This window comes from Ursus arctos, unplaced genomic scaffold (assembly GCF_023065955.2).
Source record: "Ursus arctos isolate Adak ecotype North America unplaced genomic scaffold, UrsArc2.0 scaffold_24, whole genome shotgun sequence".
Classification (NCBI taxonomy): Eukaryota; Metazoa; Chordata; class Mammalia; order Carnivora; family Ursidae; genus Ursus; species Ursus arctos.
The window spans coordinates 24229678-24243602 of record NW_026622919.1 but is presented as its reverse complement, the minus strand read 5'-3'; the positions used below and the strand labels follow the sequence as shown (position 1 = coordinate 24243602).

The following is a 13925-nucleotide window of genomic DNA, read 5'->3' as shown; positions in this document are numbered from 1 at the left end:
ATTTCTTCTTGACTTGATAGGAAGCAAACTGCTGGGAGAAGTGGAGATTCTGAAGGGTTTATGTCTGTCCTCTGAGTTTATAGGCCACCCAGAGATTCGTCACTCTCAAATACACATGGGTGGGGATTTTTTTTAAGACGGAGAGGGCTAGACTCTGTGCTTTTTATGCAGTTCTTGCAGAGGCCAAGTGGCTCCCCAAGGAAATCATGCTCCAATCCCTAACTGCGAGTATTTTGTTTTGTTTGAAGAATGTTGAAATCCTACAGAACTCTTTAGAGAATTCAGATAAAAGGTGAAAAGTTCACACCACTTCCTTTTCTTCTAACTGCAGCTTCTTGAGGATTGGACAACCGTCTAAGTAACTACTGCCTACTCTTTATACACACACGCGTGCGCGCACACTTGGGATCACCCTTTTCCTTCTTACTGATACAAAGAGTCGACGTATTCTCTATTTTTTCCCCACAGTGACCTCTCTAGATGGGTTTCTTCTGGCCCTTCTCTCCAGCTTCCCATAGATGTGGTCTGCATGCTGGGAAGTCAGACACACAGCCAGAAATGCACACTTACCCATGGAATTAGGAATTAATTGAGGGTCTGGCTGAGTAGTTTTTCATGCAGATACAACTATCATCACTCTTCTCTCTTTAGATAAGCCTCCTTGGTCAGGGAAATGTGATGTTCCTCTTCTTTCCTTCTTTCTTTCTAACTCCAGTTTCTGTAGCTTCTCCCTGTTGCAACTGAAATGAGCTATCTGCTTGGTGTTGAAAGTGTTTAAAGCCCCAGGTTTAATTTTCCCAGCTGGGATGGATGATGGGGTCTCCTTGGGCTTTCCAAGGAGGGCTTCTAACTCTTGTGCAGTCATATTGGGGATTTCAGTTTGACCACAACTTCCCTCCAAAACCCAGACGTCCCTGAGTGAAGCAGTTCAACAGTGCCGGACCCCAGGTTGCTCAGAAGACTGCCCGCCTGCAGTGTTTAATCCCAACACACGGACTGAAATGGAAAAAGAATCCCTGTCAAGCTTCTAGAAGGAACTTCCCCTCCTTACCGCCAATCTGTTATTGGGGAAATGTTTAGAAATTCTGATTCCCTGGTTTACTTTGCTTCTCTCCAGATTAACATATCCCCCTCCCTCCCTGCCCCCAGCAGAAGTGCTACGTCACAGCTGGGCGGGGTGGGGGGGGTGGACAAGGTGGGGCCTGCTCCCTAGATGGCCAGCCTTGTGCCGGGCCTCAGTTTCCTAGTCTGCCCCACCCCTGCCTACTCCTCCTTCTGAAGGAAGATCAGTGATGGAAATTAGCAGATTGTAAAAAAACACGAATAATAGGATCTCATTTTATTAAAAAGACACACGTACGTGCATGCATGGGGAGAGATCAGGAAGGATGTGGACAGGCGGCGATCTCTAGACCGGGGATGTGCACAGTTTTTATTTTTCAGTTTTTGCTCATCTGCATTTTCTTATTTCCTCCAGTATAGGTACAGCTTCTGTTACTGTGAGCTATCTTTCTTTAAGAGGAGAGGTGGAAGGCTAGCGCTAATAATGCTTCAAAGCCCAATGACATGAGAAAGTGACATGTAGCTCATTTGTTAGACTAGCTAGTTGTTGAGTTTGGGCCACACATATGATCTCATCGGCTGTCTTTCTGCCTTCTGCAGTCCTTCTTGGGTATTTTAGGATCACTAGGCCTTGTGGAGGGTGGGGGAGAGGAGCCTTGTTTCATTTCCCAGGCTTCTCCATGGCTTCAAAGGTGGTAACGTGAGTGACGTCGCCCCCCCCCCCCCCCCGCCCCAGATGCCCAGCTGGGACCCTTTGGCCAGCGGCTGCTTTCTCCTTGTAAGCCGCCAAACCTCCACCCTACACTCTATCTCTGGCCAAGCTGAGAAAGGTAGCCACAGAAGCCTCACTTCCTGTATCCTCTGCTGCCTTCCCCTGACCCCCTCCTGCCCTTCTTCTGAGTGCTGTCATCGTCCTCCTTTGGGTTCCTGGGGTGGGGGTTTGCTGGCGTGCTCAGGCCTGAGCTGATTTCTAGCGAGGGACGGGAGGGAACCGCAGAGATGGTTTGGTGGTCCTTCTGAAGTGGCACTGGCTGGGGAGACTCCCGGGGGTTGTGTCTGGTAGCCTGGCCCTTAGGCATTGGAGCGGCCTTGCACATTTCACCCTTGTCGGCAGCTTTGTGGCCTCCTCCTCCCGTATCACCCGTGCTCATAGACTTGGCTCGGCGTGGGCGCTCAAAATCTGCCCAACAGAGGAATCAGTCAGTCCATGGTGGTGTGCCAGGCCCCTCTTGGCCCCTCTCGGTCCCGTGTCTTGTCTGCTCTTTGCTTTCCGCCCTATGGACTATTCTCCCAACGGATAGACCCCCGACCGCTGGCCCTCTGCACTCAGAACCCCTGTCCCCGCAGCCATCCAAATGCAGCAGTTGGGAAACAGAACCAAGTGGCTCTGGAAGATAGCACCTAAGGCTTCTTATCTCCGGTGTGTGCTGTTTTGTTTTGTTCTTTCCCTTTGCTCTTGCCCAAGAACCCAAGCATCCGCCACTGCTCAGCTGCGTGGTGAAATGGCCTGGCCCCGTGCCAGGGTGCTTCGCCAGGTGGTTGGGCTGTGGAGGCCGCTGCATGCGATGGGCCGATAATACCCCACCGTGCTGTAAACAGGACACTCCACCCTCCCGCGGGCACCCAGCCGGTGCCCCGGCAACCTGCTGCTTTGTCATGGCCCGTCATGTTATGGGTGTCCTTTCTCAGATAGGGGAGCCGATTGTCCTCTTGCCCTCCCCCGAGTTTCCCAAATCTGAGAGGGGTACTTTCCAGAAATGACACCGGTTCAGCTTCCAACCACAAGCAATCGTTGTGACTTCTCAATGCTTCTTCGTTGACCATAATCACACAATGGCAGGGCAGAACCCAATCCCCAGATCTTTCCGGTATATCCATGAGGGAGAAGCTCATGAGCTCCTATTTCAACTACACTCGCTTGTGAGATTTCTTCGGGGACGTTCCCAACTGAGCTAGGGCCCCCGTGGCGGCCCAGGCACAGGCAAGCAGCCTCTCCACCATTTCCTCAAGGCAGGGTCCGTGCTGGGTTGGGCTGTTACCAGTCAAGGCTTTGCCGCTAGTTGCACCTTCCCAAGGGGCAGTGTGGCTGGAACTCATTCTGTGTGTCTTTTCTGGGCTGAGTCTTTTTCTAGGCTCCTTTACCCCACCTTCTGACCCAAAGACTTGTGGAGGCGGGAGGGATTAAGTGACATTAACTGGTTCAACCTCATCTGTCTAGTGAAGACTTGAAAGTGGTTTTGCATCTCACCTCCTGGTCTTTAGAGCATCCCTAGGAAGTACCGTAGGCTTGGATGGAGCTCCCGCTTGCCAGATGGGAGAGCAGGCCCAGGGAGGTTGGGTTGGCTACTGTCCCGTCCGGAGGAAGGTAGAGCCTCGGTCAGAACTGGGTCGCTCACCTCTGTGCCTCTTCTGGATGTTCGGGGGCCACACTGCTCCAGCCCGTTGCCCCTTGGAGAATGGCAGAAAACCCATCACTGTCTGATTCTAGCTTTGGTTTGTGTTGCTGTTGGGGGGAACTTGACATGTTGGTTTAGCCCCTCATTGGTTTCGGCGCCCACATTACCAGGTGCTCACCAAACCACTTAGGGTGATGTTTTTGAAATAAGCGGTAAGTGTTTGTTTCCTATCGAAACCTAATTTTTCAGAAAGTGCCCCCCTCATTTTCTGGGCACGGTGGAAGCATGGCATTTTACCTCTCTTCAGAGGTATTGGGACATGCCAAGAATTAGGGGTTGGGGAGGGGAAGTGGGGACTTGCTGAGGTCTCTGAGACAGAAGGTGATTCTGTCACCTTGTGACTGGTAGGAACTGTGCCAGCAGCAGGATGTGGTCACTCTAGAAATAAGGCTGAGGCGCAGCTGTCTCCTTGCAGGAAAAGAAACTGAGGCAAGGCCTCCAAGTTTGACGTCGATGCAGTGAGATCCTTGCAGGTGTGGCAGAGAGGAGGGCCTCAGGGGCCACTGGTTCTGGATTGGGGTGCTCAATTTCTCTCCATTCCTATCTCCTGCCTCCTGCCCCTGTCTTGTTCCCCCCCCCTTTTTTTTTAAATTGTGTTATTTTTGTTTTGTGTATGGAAGAGCAAGTCAGGACCCATGACACCCCCAGAGTCCTTGTGAATCACTTTGGTCGAAGGTAGCCAGAAAGCATGTAGAGTTGACCAAAGTGGGTGGTTGGAGTCTCACACCAAATCCCAGGATTCTGGGGCCTCCCTCAGCCCAGGAGTACTGGGAGTCGGTCCCATCTCTGCTTGCTGCCCTTGAGATTGGATTCCTACTGTAGTTCATGAGTGGGGTGGGGTTTAAAGGGTAATGCAAACTGATACCAAGTGGGTGTGGTTTAAATGGTCCTTGGGAGATAGTAGAATCCCAAGGTTTCAAAGACTTCAAATAAACCCCAACCCAACCCACCCGAAAAACAGAAAGTCAGTACAGACACCTGGGCAATGCCTGCCATCAAAAGACTCCCTTCCCCGAAAAGGAGCTAAAATGATGGTCCTTCCTGCAGGTGTCTAGGCAGGTGTCCCCTGCAACCTCAGAAGGTACTCCTGATGCCAAAGGGCTGTGAGCCCACGTGGGGTGATTGAGGAGGAAAGATGCTTGGGTTTAGGCGTGGGACCGTCTCGGACCTTGTCGGCTACCAAGTCCAGTCTGAGACTGGCCCTTTATGGGCCTCAGTTCCCTTACAGTCCCCCTGAGCCCCTTTTGGGCCTGACAGGAAAGTAAAGACCCACATGAAAGGACTGTGCAGATGGGGCGAACCTGAAAAGTTCTATATAAATACCAGAGAGCCCTTATGGTCTCAGTAAAAGAGAAATCTCCAGGACGCTTTTGCAGCAGTTTCTGCTGAAGGGCTGGGCGAGGTTGTTCCCAGTGATCCCTCCTCCTCGCTGCTTTCCCCGCCCAGGAGTCGAGGCCCTCTTTCGCACAGTGATGAAGCAGCTGTCAGGATCACCGTGTTCTGGCCTTTATGCCAACCTCTTGCTCATCTGCTTCCCACCTGCCTCTCCGCCGCTCCGTCACGTAATCCCGTAAATTTGCTTTCTGGCGCTGCCGCCTGCCTCATCCCTGGCCTCTCCTAGACGGTTTCGGAGGCCCACAGGGCAGCAGTGTTGTGTCTGACCTGCCTGCCAGCATGCGTCAAAACCTCTCCAAAATATCTGGATTGCTACCTTTTGATCTGACACCCAGAATAAGAGAAGGAGTGGTTGACATGCTAGTGTGGGAGACGAAGTTGGGGCTTGAACCCAGCGTGCCTATCCCTGACTTAACTGGGTGACAAGGCACAGGGAGGAGAAGAGAGAGGCCAGGCCTTCCTAAGCCAGAGAAAGGAAGAGCCAGGCAGCCCTGGGGGCTTTACTCATGGGGAGGGGGTTGAGCATGAATGTGCAAGGCAGACAAACTTCGAATCCATGATCTAATTAGAGCAGGTGTTCCCTTGGAGTAACGATTTTTTTATTTTATGCAAATACTTAGGCATCTGCCAATCACCAGCCCTATGTTCTCGGCACTGTGTGGGGTACAAAGACAAATTAGAGACAGTCCTTGGCCACAGGTTGTTTATTATCTAGGAGTTAAAATACCCATAATCCAAGAGAGAGGATTCTAAGTACTAGAAGAGTACAAAGTGCTGGGGGAAATCAGAAAATTCTTCCAGGGAATCCAGAAGGCTTTGTGGTGGTGGAGGCGGTCAGGCTGGCCCGGATGCATGGGGCAGATTTCAACTCTGCACACCTTTGCAAAACCTCAGAGGAGGGAAGGCACAGGACATGGGTGGGAAATGGTTCACGGTACAGCTTGTCCAGGACATAGAGACCTTGAAGAGGAGTGAAATGTACAGGAAAGGTAAGTGCGACCAGAACATGAGGCCTTTGGCTACCATCTTCAAAAATGAGCCTTTGATGGGTTTTAACAGAAATGTTAAGATCTTTTAAAAGGATATTTTGTAGGTCAATATATATTATTTAGAAAAGTGTTTATGGCATAAAGTGAAAACATATTACGAGACGTTATATACAGTATGATCCCATTTTTTATTTTAAAGCGTACGTATAGCAGTCAGGCTGACAAGGGTATATCTCTCATAGTATTATCAGTGATCAGCTCTGGATATTGAGATTCGAGGTTTTTCTTTTTGTTTATGTATTTCCTGACTTTTCTGCAATTCACGCTTACTATTTTTGCAGTGTGTCGTTTTCTTTTGTTTTAAATGAGTGCATATGGTAGCTGAGGGAGAGGACTCAGAAATATGCCAGGAATTAGATAAAAACAGACTGAAAGTTATCCATGCAGTAACATCTGTGATATACAGATCATGGGCAGGGAAACCCCTCGAATGCCCAATAATAGGGAACGGCTAAGCAGACAACTGTGTACCAACCTGGTGGGATATAATGCAGTCATTGGAAGTGACAAATACGTAGATTGGTGATACTTGGAAATGGATATATGAAATGGGTAGAACAAAGCAGAACGTAATGTATATTTCACATTGATTACAACTATGTCGAAATGTGTGTAAATACATAAACGGATTTGGAGAATATACAGTGTTGTTAGTGTCTCCTTTTCTATCATGGTAAATGCTGAACATAGATTTTACCATTTAACCATTTGAAGTTCATAATTCAGTGGCATTAAGTACATTCACGATATTGTGTGACCATTCCCACCATCCATCTCCGGAACATTATCATCGTGCCAGGCAGAAACTCTGTGCCCATAAATAATAACTCCCCATTCCCTTCTAAGTCCCTGGTAGCCTCTATGAGTTTGCCTCATAGAAGTGGGCTCGTACAATATTTGTCCTTTTGGGTCTGTTTTATTTCACTTCGTATAATGTTTTGAAGTTCTGTGGTGTTGTAGAATGTATCGGAATTTCATCCCCCTTTGAGGCTAATGACCCATCGCATGTGTACGCCACATTTGGTTTATCCATTCATCTGTCGTTGGACATTTGGTTGCTTCTACCTTTCGGCTGTTGTGAATAGCGCTGCTATGAACATGAGTGCGCGAGACCCTGCTTTCGGTTCTTTTGTATATTTACCTAGAAGCGCAGTTGCTGGATCATATGGTAATTTTATGTTTAACTTCTTGAGGAACTGCCAGCCTGTTGGTGTCTTTTTAATATAAAGCTCTTCAAGTTTATTTATACCTACGATCCCCAGTTCCTTTTGCTATGCTTAATGCACACACGAATTAGCTAGGGATTACTACGGATGTGAAAACGTTTTGCTCTGTTTGAAGGAAAGAGCCTTTACAGATCTTAAGATAGTAGAATGTTTTGAATGTGGCTGTGGAAAGCAGGGCCAACCCAGATGATTGAAACTTACAGATGATTCCAGAACCTTAACATCGTATCAACAGTCTCAATTTTTACCTTCTCCCAAAAAGCTTTAACCAAGGTAAAAATTAAATGGATGGATATATAATTGCTTTGTTTTTGTCCCATTTAGCCAGAAGTCAGAGACAGAGGAGGGAACCAAAAGACTGATTTTCCTAAGCTGGATTTGTCCCTCCTGGATGGTTGAAAGGAGTTCTATTGTTCTCTTTGTCTCAGTCACCTAGGTTCCCTGAGCTAACCAGTCATGAAGGAAATATGAAGAGTCCTTCAGTTAATTGGGTTGAATTTGTGCAGTGCGTAGGAGCCCTGCAGTAGGTGCTGGAGAGAGGCAGGGCAGGGGATAAAAGATTGGTTTGGGGCCCCTTAGAGTTCCCTCGTTAATGGTGGGAAACAGCCCTGCTATCGGGAACTCAGTCCGAGACTTAGGAGTTCAGAGCTCATAGTCCATTAGGAACAGGAAAAAGATAGAAGACATGTATAAAATAACCCCTTGTCTAAAGTAAAATGATGTAAATTGTTTCCAGTGATAAAGGCCAGCTGGTCAAGTCAGGAAAGCTCTGGTCAGACTATATTTGCTTTTATGGGCCGCTTCGAAGAATCTTTTAGGAGGGAGGTGGATACAAGTGAAGATGTGGCCATCAGGTGAGGCTTTCCTAGGAGACAGAAGGTTGGTTACCTCGTCTCCTTCCTCCATGCTGATGTCAAGGTGTGTGGGCTGTGCTCTCTTCCAGCCAGCGTCCCATGCTCCGTGGCCCCAGAAAAGTCAGTGTGTAGGCCTCAGCCACCCCAGGTCCGGCGTACATTCTCCCTGGACACCATCCTCAGCTCCTACCTTCTGGGCCAGTGGCCACGAGATGCCGATGGGGCCTTCACCTGCTGTACCAATGACAAGGCCACCCAGGTAATGACGCGCTCTCCTAAGGGGATAAGGATGGGGGGAGGGAGATGGCTGAGAGACCTTTGGTCTACTCTCCAAACTCTCAGTCACTGAAATGATCTGTCCTGGGTTTTGGCTGTACATCTTCGCCATGTGGCTTTTTAGCATCTGATATTTACCAGCTTGGTTTTCTCTGTAAACTTTCGTGAAAACAAGTTTGCATTCCACCTGGCTGGTGGAAGAGAGAAGTCAATCTGGGTTTTCCAGTCTGTCTTTGAGTATTCGTGTGTGGGTAAGCAAGAGTTGACTTTGGAATCTCTTCTAGGTTTTCAAAAATGAGATTTACCTTTCTAAAATTAAGCAGGCCAACATTCAACCGAGTTTGCACTCCCCAGACAACTGGGAGAGGGGGCCAAAAAGTGTATTGAGCCCAGATAGATCCCACTGGAGCAGTAGGAGTGGAAAGCTCTCCGATAATGAAGACTCGAGCCCTAGCCAGCAGCCCATGGGAGTCCACTGGGCCTGTTCGAGTCCTTTGGAGCCCAGGTCCCCTCTGTCAGTATTTTTCTTCCCTGCAGTCTTTTCAATAAGAATCCTAAAGTTGGAAAGAATCTCTGCAGACCACCCAGCCCATTGGTTGGTTTTTGAATAAGATCGTGTTCACCTGAGCAAGGAGTCATCTCCTATGTGAAATTATACGAAGATATTCTTTTTTTTTTTTTTTTAGATTTATTTACTTATTTTAGAGAGGGGGGAGAGACCTTTTGCGCAGGGGTGGGGAGGGACAGAGGGAGAGAGAGAATTCCAAGCAGACTCCCTGCTGAGCATGGAGCCCAACTTGGGGCTGGATCTCACGACCCTGAGATCACGACCTGAGCCAAAATCAAGAGTTGGACGCTCAGCCGACTGAGCCGGCCAGGCGCCCCCATACAAAGATGCTTCTTAATCTGATTCAGGACTTCAACATTCTTAGCAGTTGGTCAGAGTCTACTCTTTTCCCTTTTGATACAGTTTAAACCCGATCCTGTTCAACTTCAGAACAAATGAGTTGTTCTCAGGAAAGAGGAAACAGGGTGGGAAGAATAGGGGCTCCAAAGCAGGCCCACATCCCGGGGGGTCCTGGGCAAGTCGGCTCTTCCTTTGCAAGCTGGGAGCATGTGCCCGCCCTGCTTGCTTGCAGGTGGGGGGACAGCCAAGCATAGAAGTGTTTCGTGCGCTCACATCCCCCCTACCTCCTCTTTTGTGCATGTCACGTTGGGCCCTTTCTTTTATTTATTTTTTTTAGTGAGATCCATTTTCAAATGTTGCTAGTGAACGTCTGAATGCGCAGTACTGTTCTCGGCATGTTGGAATGAAGGATAAGGAAATGAGAACAAGATTTGGCCTCTGTGAGTCTGGATGCCAGTTCCATGAAGGCCAGTGAACAGACAGCCAAGGGATGAGATGGGGCCAAATGTTTGGCACAGTTTAGAGGAGAGGAATTCTCATGGGAATGCCCCACCTTGAACCAACAAGAATTTGCCGCAGCTGAGATCAGTGGCCCTCTTTAGATCTGCAAACAGAATGCGAGGGGAGGACTCACTCCAGTGGGGGACGGCAGGGGCTGCTTCCTTGGAGCCCCAGGCACTGATGTTCCCTGCGTCCTTGGGAAAGGCTGAGCAAGATGGCTTCTGCTTTGCCCTCACAGGCCTGGAGTACACACCCCCTTCTCTTTGGAGAGGAGTGTTTAATCCAAAGAATGTATCTAGTCAAGTAGGGCTTCCAGGAGGACAGGACCTGAGGCTGCTTCTGGTGTGCGAGCTCAGGAGTGTATCCCCCTTTGTCAGGTGCGGGCTTCCCACCTCTCCCTGTCGCTGTCACTTCCGGCCACTGACCTTCTAGGAAGCCTCTACTCCACTCCTTGGAGAGTGTTCTCTTTGTCAACTCAAGGGAGGGTTGGCCTCAGATGTTCCCTGGCGGGATTTAGAGGCCTGGGCTCTAGGCTATGTGTTTTTGCTCGGGCTCCAGCTGCAGGCCAGATCTTTTATATAACAGCTCTGGGCTTCTTGCCACCGCAAGACAGAGGTCAGCGATGCGCCTCCGTGGGTCTGGCAAGGCCAAGCTGTGCAGCTTTCCTCTTTTCCCGGGATGGGCTCCAGCCCTCGAGGAACTCTTAGCAACCTGTCAATATTGTGGCTGCAGTCAAGAGGTGGGAGAATTCTGATCAACGTAGGCATCCAAACCAAAATATGCACTCTGCCCATCTTTCCGTCCCGGCCTTCTGGGAATGTTTTGCTTCTAGATTTTGGGCTCCAGTCAAATTCCTGCTCGAGAGACCCCCCTGGCCTGGCACAAGCTACCTCCTTCAACACTCATGTTCCACCGGGAAGACCTGAGGCTCTCCTGACCTCTCCCTAAGTGATTGGTGTTCCTTCTCTCCAGAGCACGGGCATATCCCCAGAATGGGCTAGAGATGAGGGAGGGCTTTTATTGGGGAGATACAAGGGAGCATGGACAAGGGTAGAGGGAAGGTGGGGAGGTAGGATTTACCAAAGTCCTTGAAGGCTTTTATGTTGTTAAAAAAATAGATTGAGGCCAGCACTTTTCCCTCATTTCTCTGAGCCCTATCCCTGCCTTTTGCCCCTTCCCTTCAGGTACACCATTGTACCACTTCTGCTGTGCCTGGCAGGCCTTCACTTCTGCTCTCCTATTTGCCCTCCCACCCTAGAGCCAGCAGCTGGAGTGTGTGTGTTTGGACACCACGTCAGCCCTGGCATTCCCGGGGCCATGCCTTGTAGTGAGGGCAGCAGCCTTAGTTAGGCTGACCCTCCGAGAGGAAACAAGAACCCTGCCCGTTCCAAGCAAGTTTCTGACCTGGGCGGCAGACACAGAGCACCTGCCATTTAAATAGCCAAGCATGCTGCATTCTCGAGTCTTCCTCGCAAGATGGTTACCCAAGTTATTTGGGGCAGGGGAGGAAGAGAGGTGGATAAGTCTTATTTGGGGAATCGGGTGTTCTGTGAAGTTCTGCATGTTCTGAGCCAGAAAGAGCAATGCGAGAGAGCTGACTGGATCTCCCAGAGCCAAGCTTGGTGAGCCCAAGGAAGAGCTTGGGTCGGCGGGAGCTGGGCACAGAGTAGCCAGCCAGGGAGGACTAGCAAGGTTCCTGGATGGAGTCACCATCATCTGGAGGAGGTTCTTTGTGTCTTGGAGGACTTCGTCAAGATTCTCCAGGCCAATCTGAATATGCTTTCCCCTCTCTGGACCACCCTCTCCCCAGGTCAGCTGGTAAACCCGAGCTGGCCACCAAGTGCTCTGGGCTGGCCCTGCTAGTGGCTGGGCCAGGGCGGGGTGCCGTCACCACCTCCCTTCCTGCTGTGCAAAGCACTTGTGTCTCCGTGAGCTCTTCTGCAGGGAGGAAGTGGTCTCACCACAGCTGGAATGACTGTTTGAGCACAGTTCCCCCGCTGGTCTCATCCTGCAGACAGACGGGACTCTGGGTTCCCGCTCTGCCCGGCCCTCTGTGCTGCTCGTCCCAGCCCTGCTTCCTGTATGCGCTCCAGGTGAGGTGTGGAAGCTTCGAGGATGGACTCTTTACTTGAGGCTTGATTTATCCTACAAGGGAAAAAATAGCTTAAGTCCTTGACAGATCTCAGGGAGTGTCTTGGAGGCCAGAGGCAGAGCTGGCGTACTCTTTTTGGGAAGACTTCCCTTTCTGTGACTTTTCCCTACTGTGTTTTGTTTCCTTTCGTTACTCTTTTTCCCAAGCCAGCGCCTCGGCGTTCAGTGACGACACACAATCCAGTCTGCCCATCACAGGCTTGCTTTCTGGGTGTGGGGGCCTGGGCATGGCGCCTGGTTTCCAAACTGGCGAGCAGGACCAGTTGGTCAGCATATGGTTTCACAGCAGCACAGAATATTTGAAAATGGGTCCACGATGGAAAATCTGAGGGTTATGTAGTCACTGGAGGGCCAGGGCCGGTGGCCTTGGCCACCTCCAGCCGGAGTTCCTGGCGCCGGCCAGCAGACCACCCTCAGAGAGTCTTTTCCTGCCTGTGTTTCGCCAGAGTCCCCCAGGGGCTGATTCCCTGCCGAATGTCATGTTCGACACGTAGTTCCTGAGCATCTGTACCAGGCCAGGTGCCACACTGTTCTTCGTCCCCGCATAGGTATACGGGACAGTGTTCCCAGGGCCTAACTGGCTCTGCCAAGGTCCCTGGACACAGCACAGCCGGGGCTCTTGCCTGGGAGTCCAGGTGTAAAGACTGAGCTGGTTGGGGTCAGAGAACTAGGTTCCAGTTAGGAGGGTTTCCGACTCCCATCCCACCCCTGCCTTCTTGTTCTATCGGGCTGTTCTTTGGAAAGCAGTCTTCCACCCCCACGCCCAGTTATCCTTCCACATGTGGCTCTGGGAGCTCAGAAGCCCAGGCAAGGCTTCCTTGGTTTGACCCACCTCCAGTTTTGCATAATGCGAGCATCGTCTGCATAGTTGGCTGATGTCGGTCATGGCTAGTACGTGGTCCTGCTTCTCTCAGCTGCTCCCCTTGGGCCAGCGTGTTAAAATAAATGGGTTCCAGTGCATGAATCCCCTTGACAAACACGTTTCGGTCTGCTGAGCTCAAGGTCCACGGTGCTTCCAGATGATCAGCTGGAGTGACTCCTTCCATTGCCGTCCTGCCACATGGCTGGACCCTTGTTGTGCCAGAAAGGGGCACTCTTCGAAGGATAGCCTTCCTGAGCTGTGACTTTTCTGTGCCCCAGGGAGACCTTGGCTCAGACCTCTGTGGTGAGACCCAGAGGCGAAGCGGCTTGTCTACCCAGATACACTGGAACTAAAGGAGCAGGGCATGGTCCCCACTCTTGACATGCCCGTTCAGTTGGAGGGGCCAAAGCCCACACTCGTGCGTGGGCTTGCCTTACAGATGCTCAAAGCCAGCATGTACATGGCTTCAAACACAGGATGACCTAATGTATTAGGTTCCTGGGGTTGCTGTGACAAATGACCTCAAACTTCGTGGCTTAAAACACCAAAACCTTATTCTCTCACAGATCAGGAGGCCAGAAGTCGAATTCTGTTTCGCTGGGCCGAGATCAAGGTGTTGGCGGGGCTTTGTGCTCTCTGGAGGCTTGCTGGGAGATCATTCCTTGCGTCTTCCAGCTTCTGTGGCTGCCAGCATTCCTTGGCTTGTGGCCACATCACTCCAGTGTCTGCCTTTGTGGTCACATCACCTTATCTTTCTCCGTATGTGTGTCTAATTGCCCTCTGATGTCTCTCTTATGAGGATACTTGTAATGGCCCAATTTGTTTGGATAACCCAGGATAATCTTCCCATCTCAAGATCTATAACTTAACCACATCTGCAAAAACTGCCATATAAGCTAACATTTATAGGTTCCAGGGATCGGGACCTGATATCTTTGTAGGGCTGTTTTTCAGGCTCTCACACCTACTGACCTCATCTTCTACTGCTTTGCCCCTTCTTCCCTCTGCTTGAGCCACCCTGGCCTCCTTCTCATTCTCAAACAAACCAGGCTCACTCCTGCCTCAGGGCCTTTGCACTTGCTGTTCCCTCCATCTGGATCACTCTTACCTCACATATCCACATGGCTCACTCCCCACCTCCCCTTCACGTTTTCCTTCAGATGTTACTTTTTCATTGAGAATGTCC

General features: G+C 50.3%; 1 protein-coding gene across 1 annotated transcript in view; it reads left to right on the top strand.

The window, feature by feature from the left end:
- The window catches only part of FAM117A (family with sequence similarity 117 member A), a 42700-nt gene that overhangs the window by 16359 nt on the left and 12416 nt on the right, over window positions 1-13925 (top strand). Inside the window, exon 2 of the mRNA XM_026513115.4 lies at window positions 8132-8301. Within this exon, the coding sequence (XP_026368900.3) occupies window positions 8132-8301 (170 nt within the window). The remainder of the gene's footprint in view (window positions 1-8131; window positions 8302-13925) is intronic.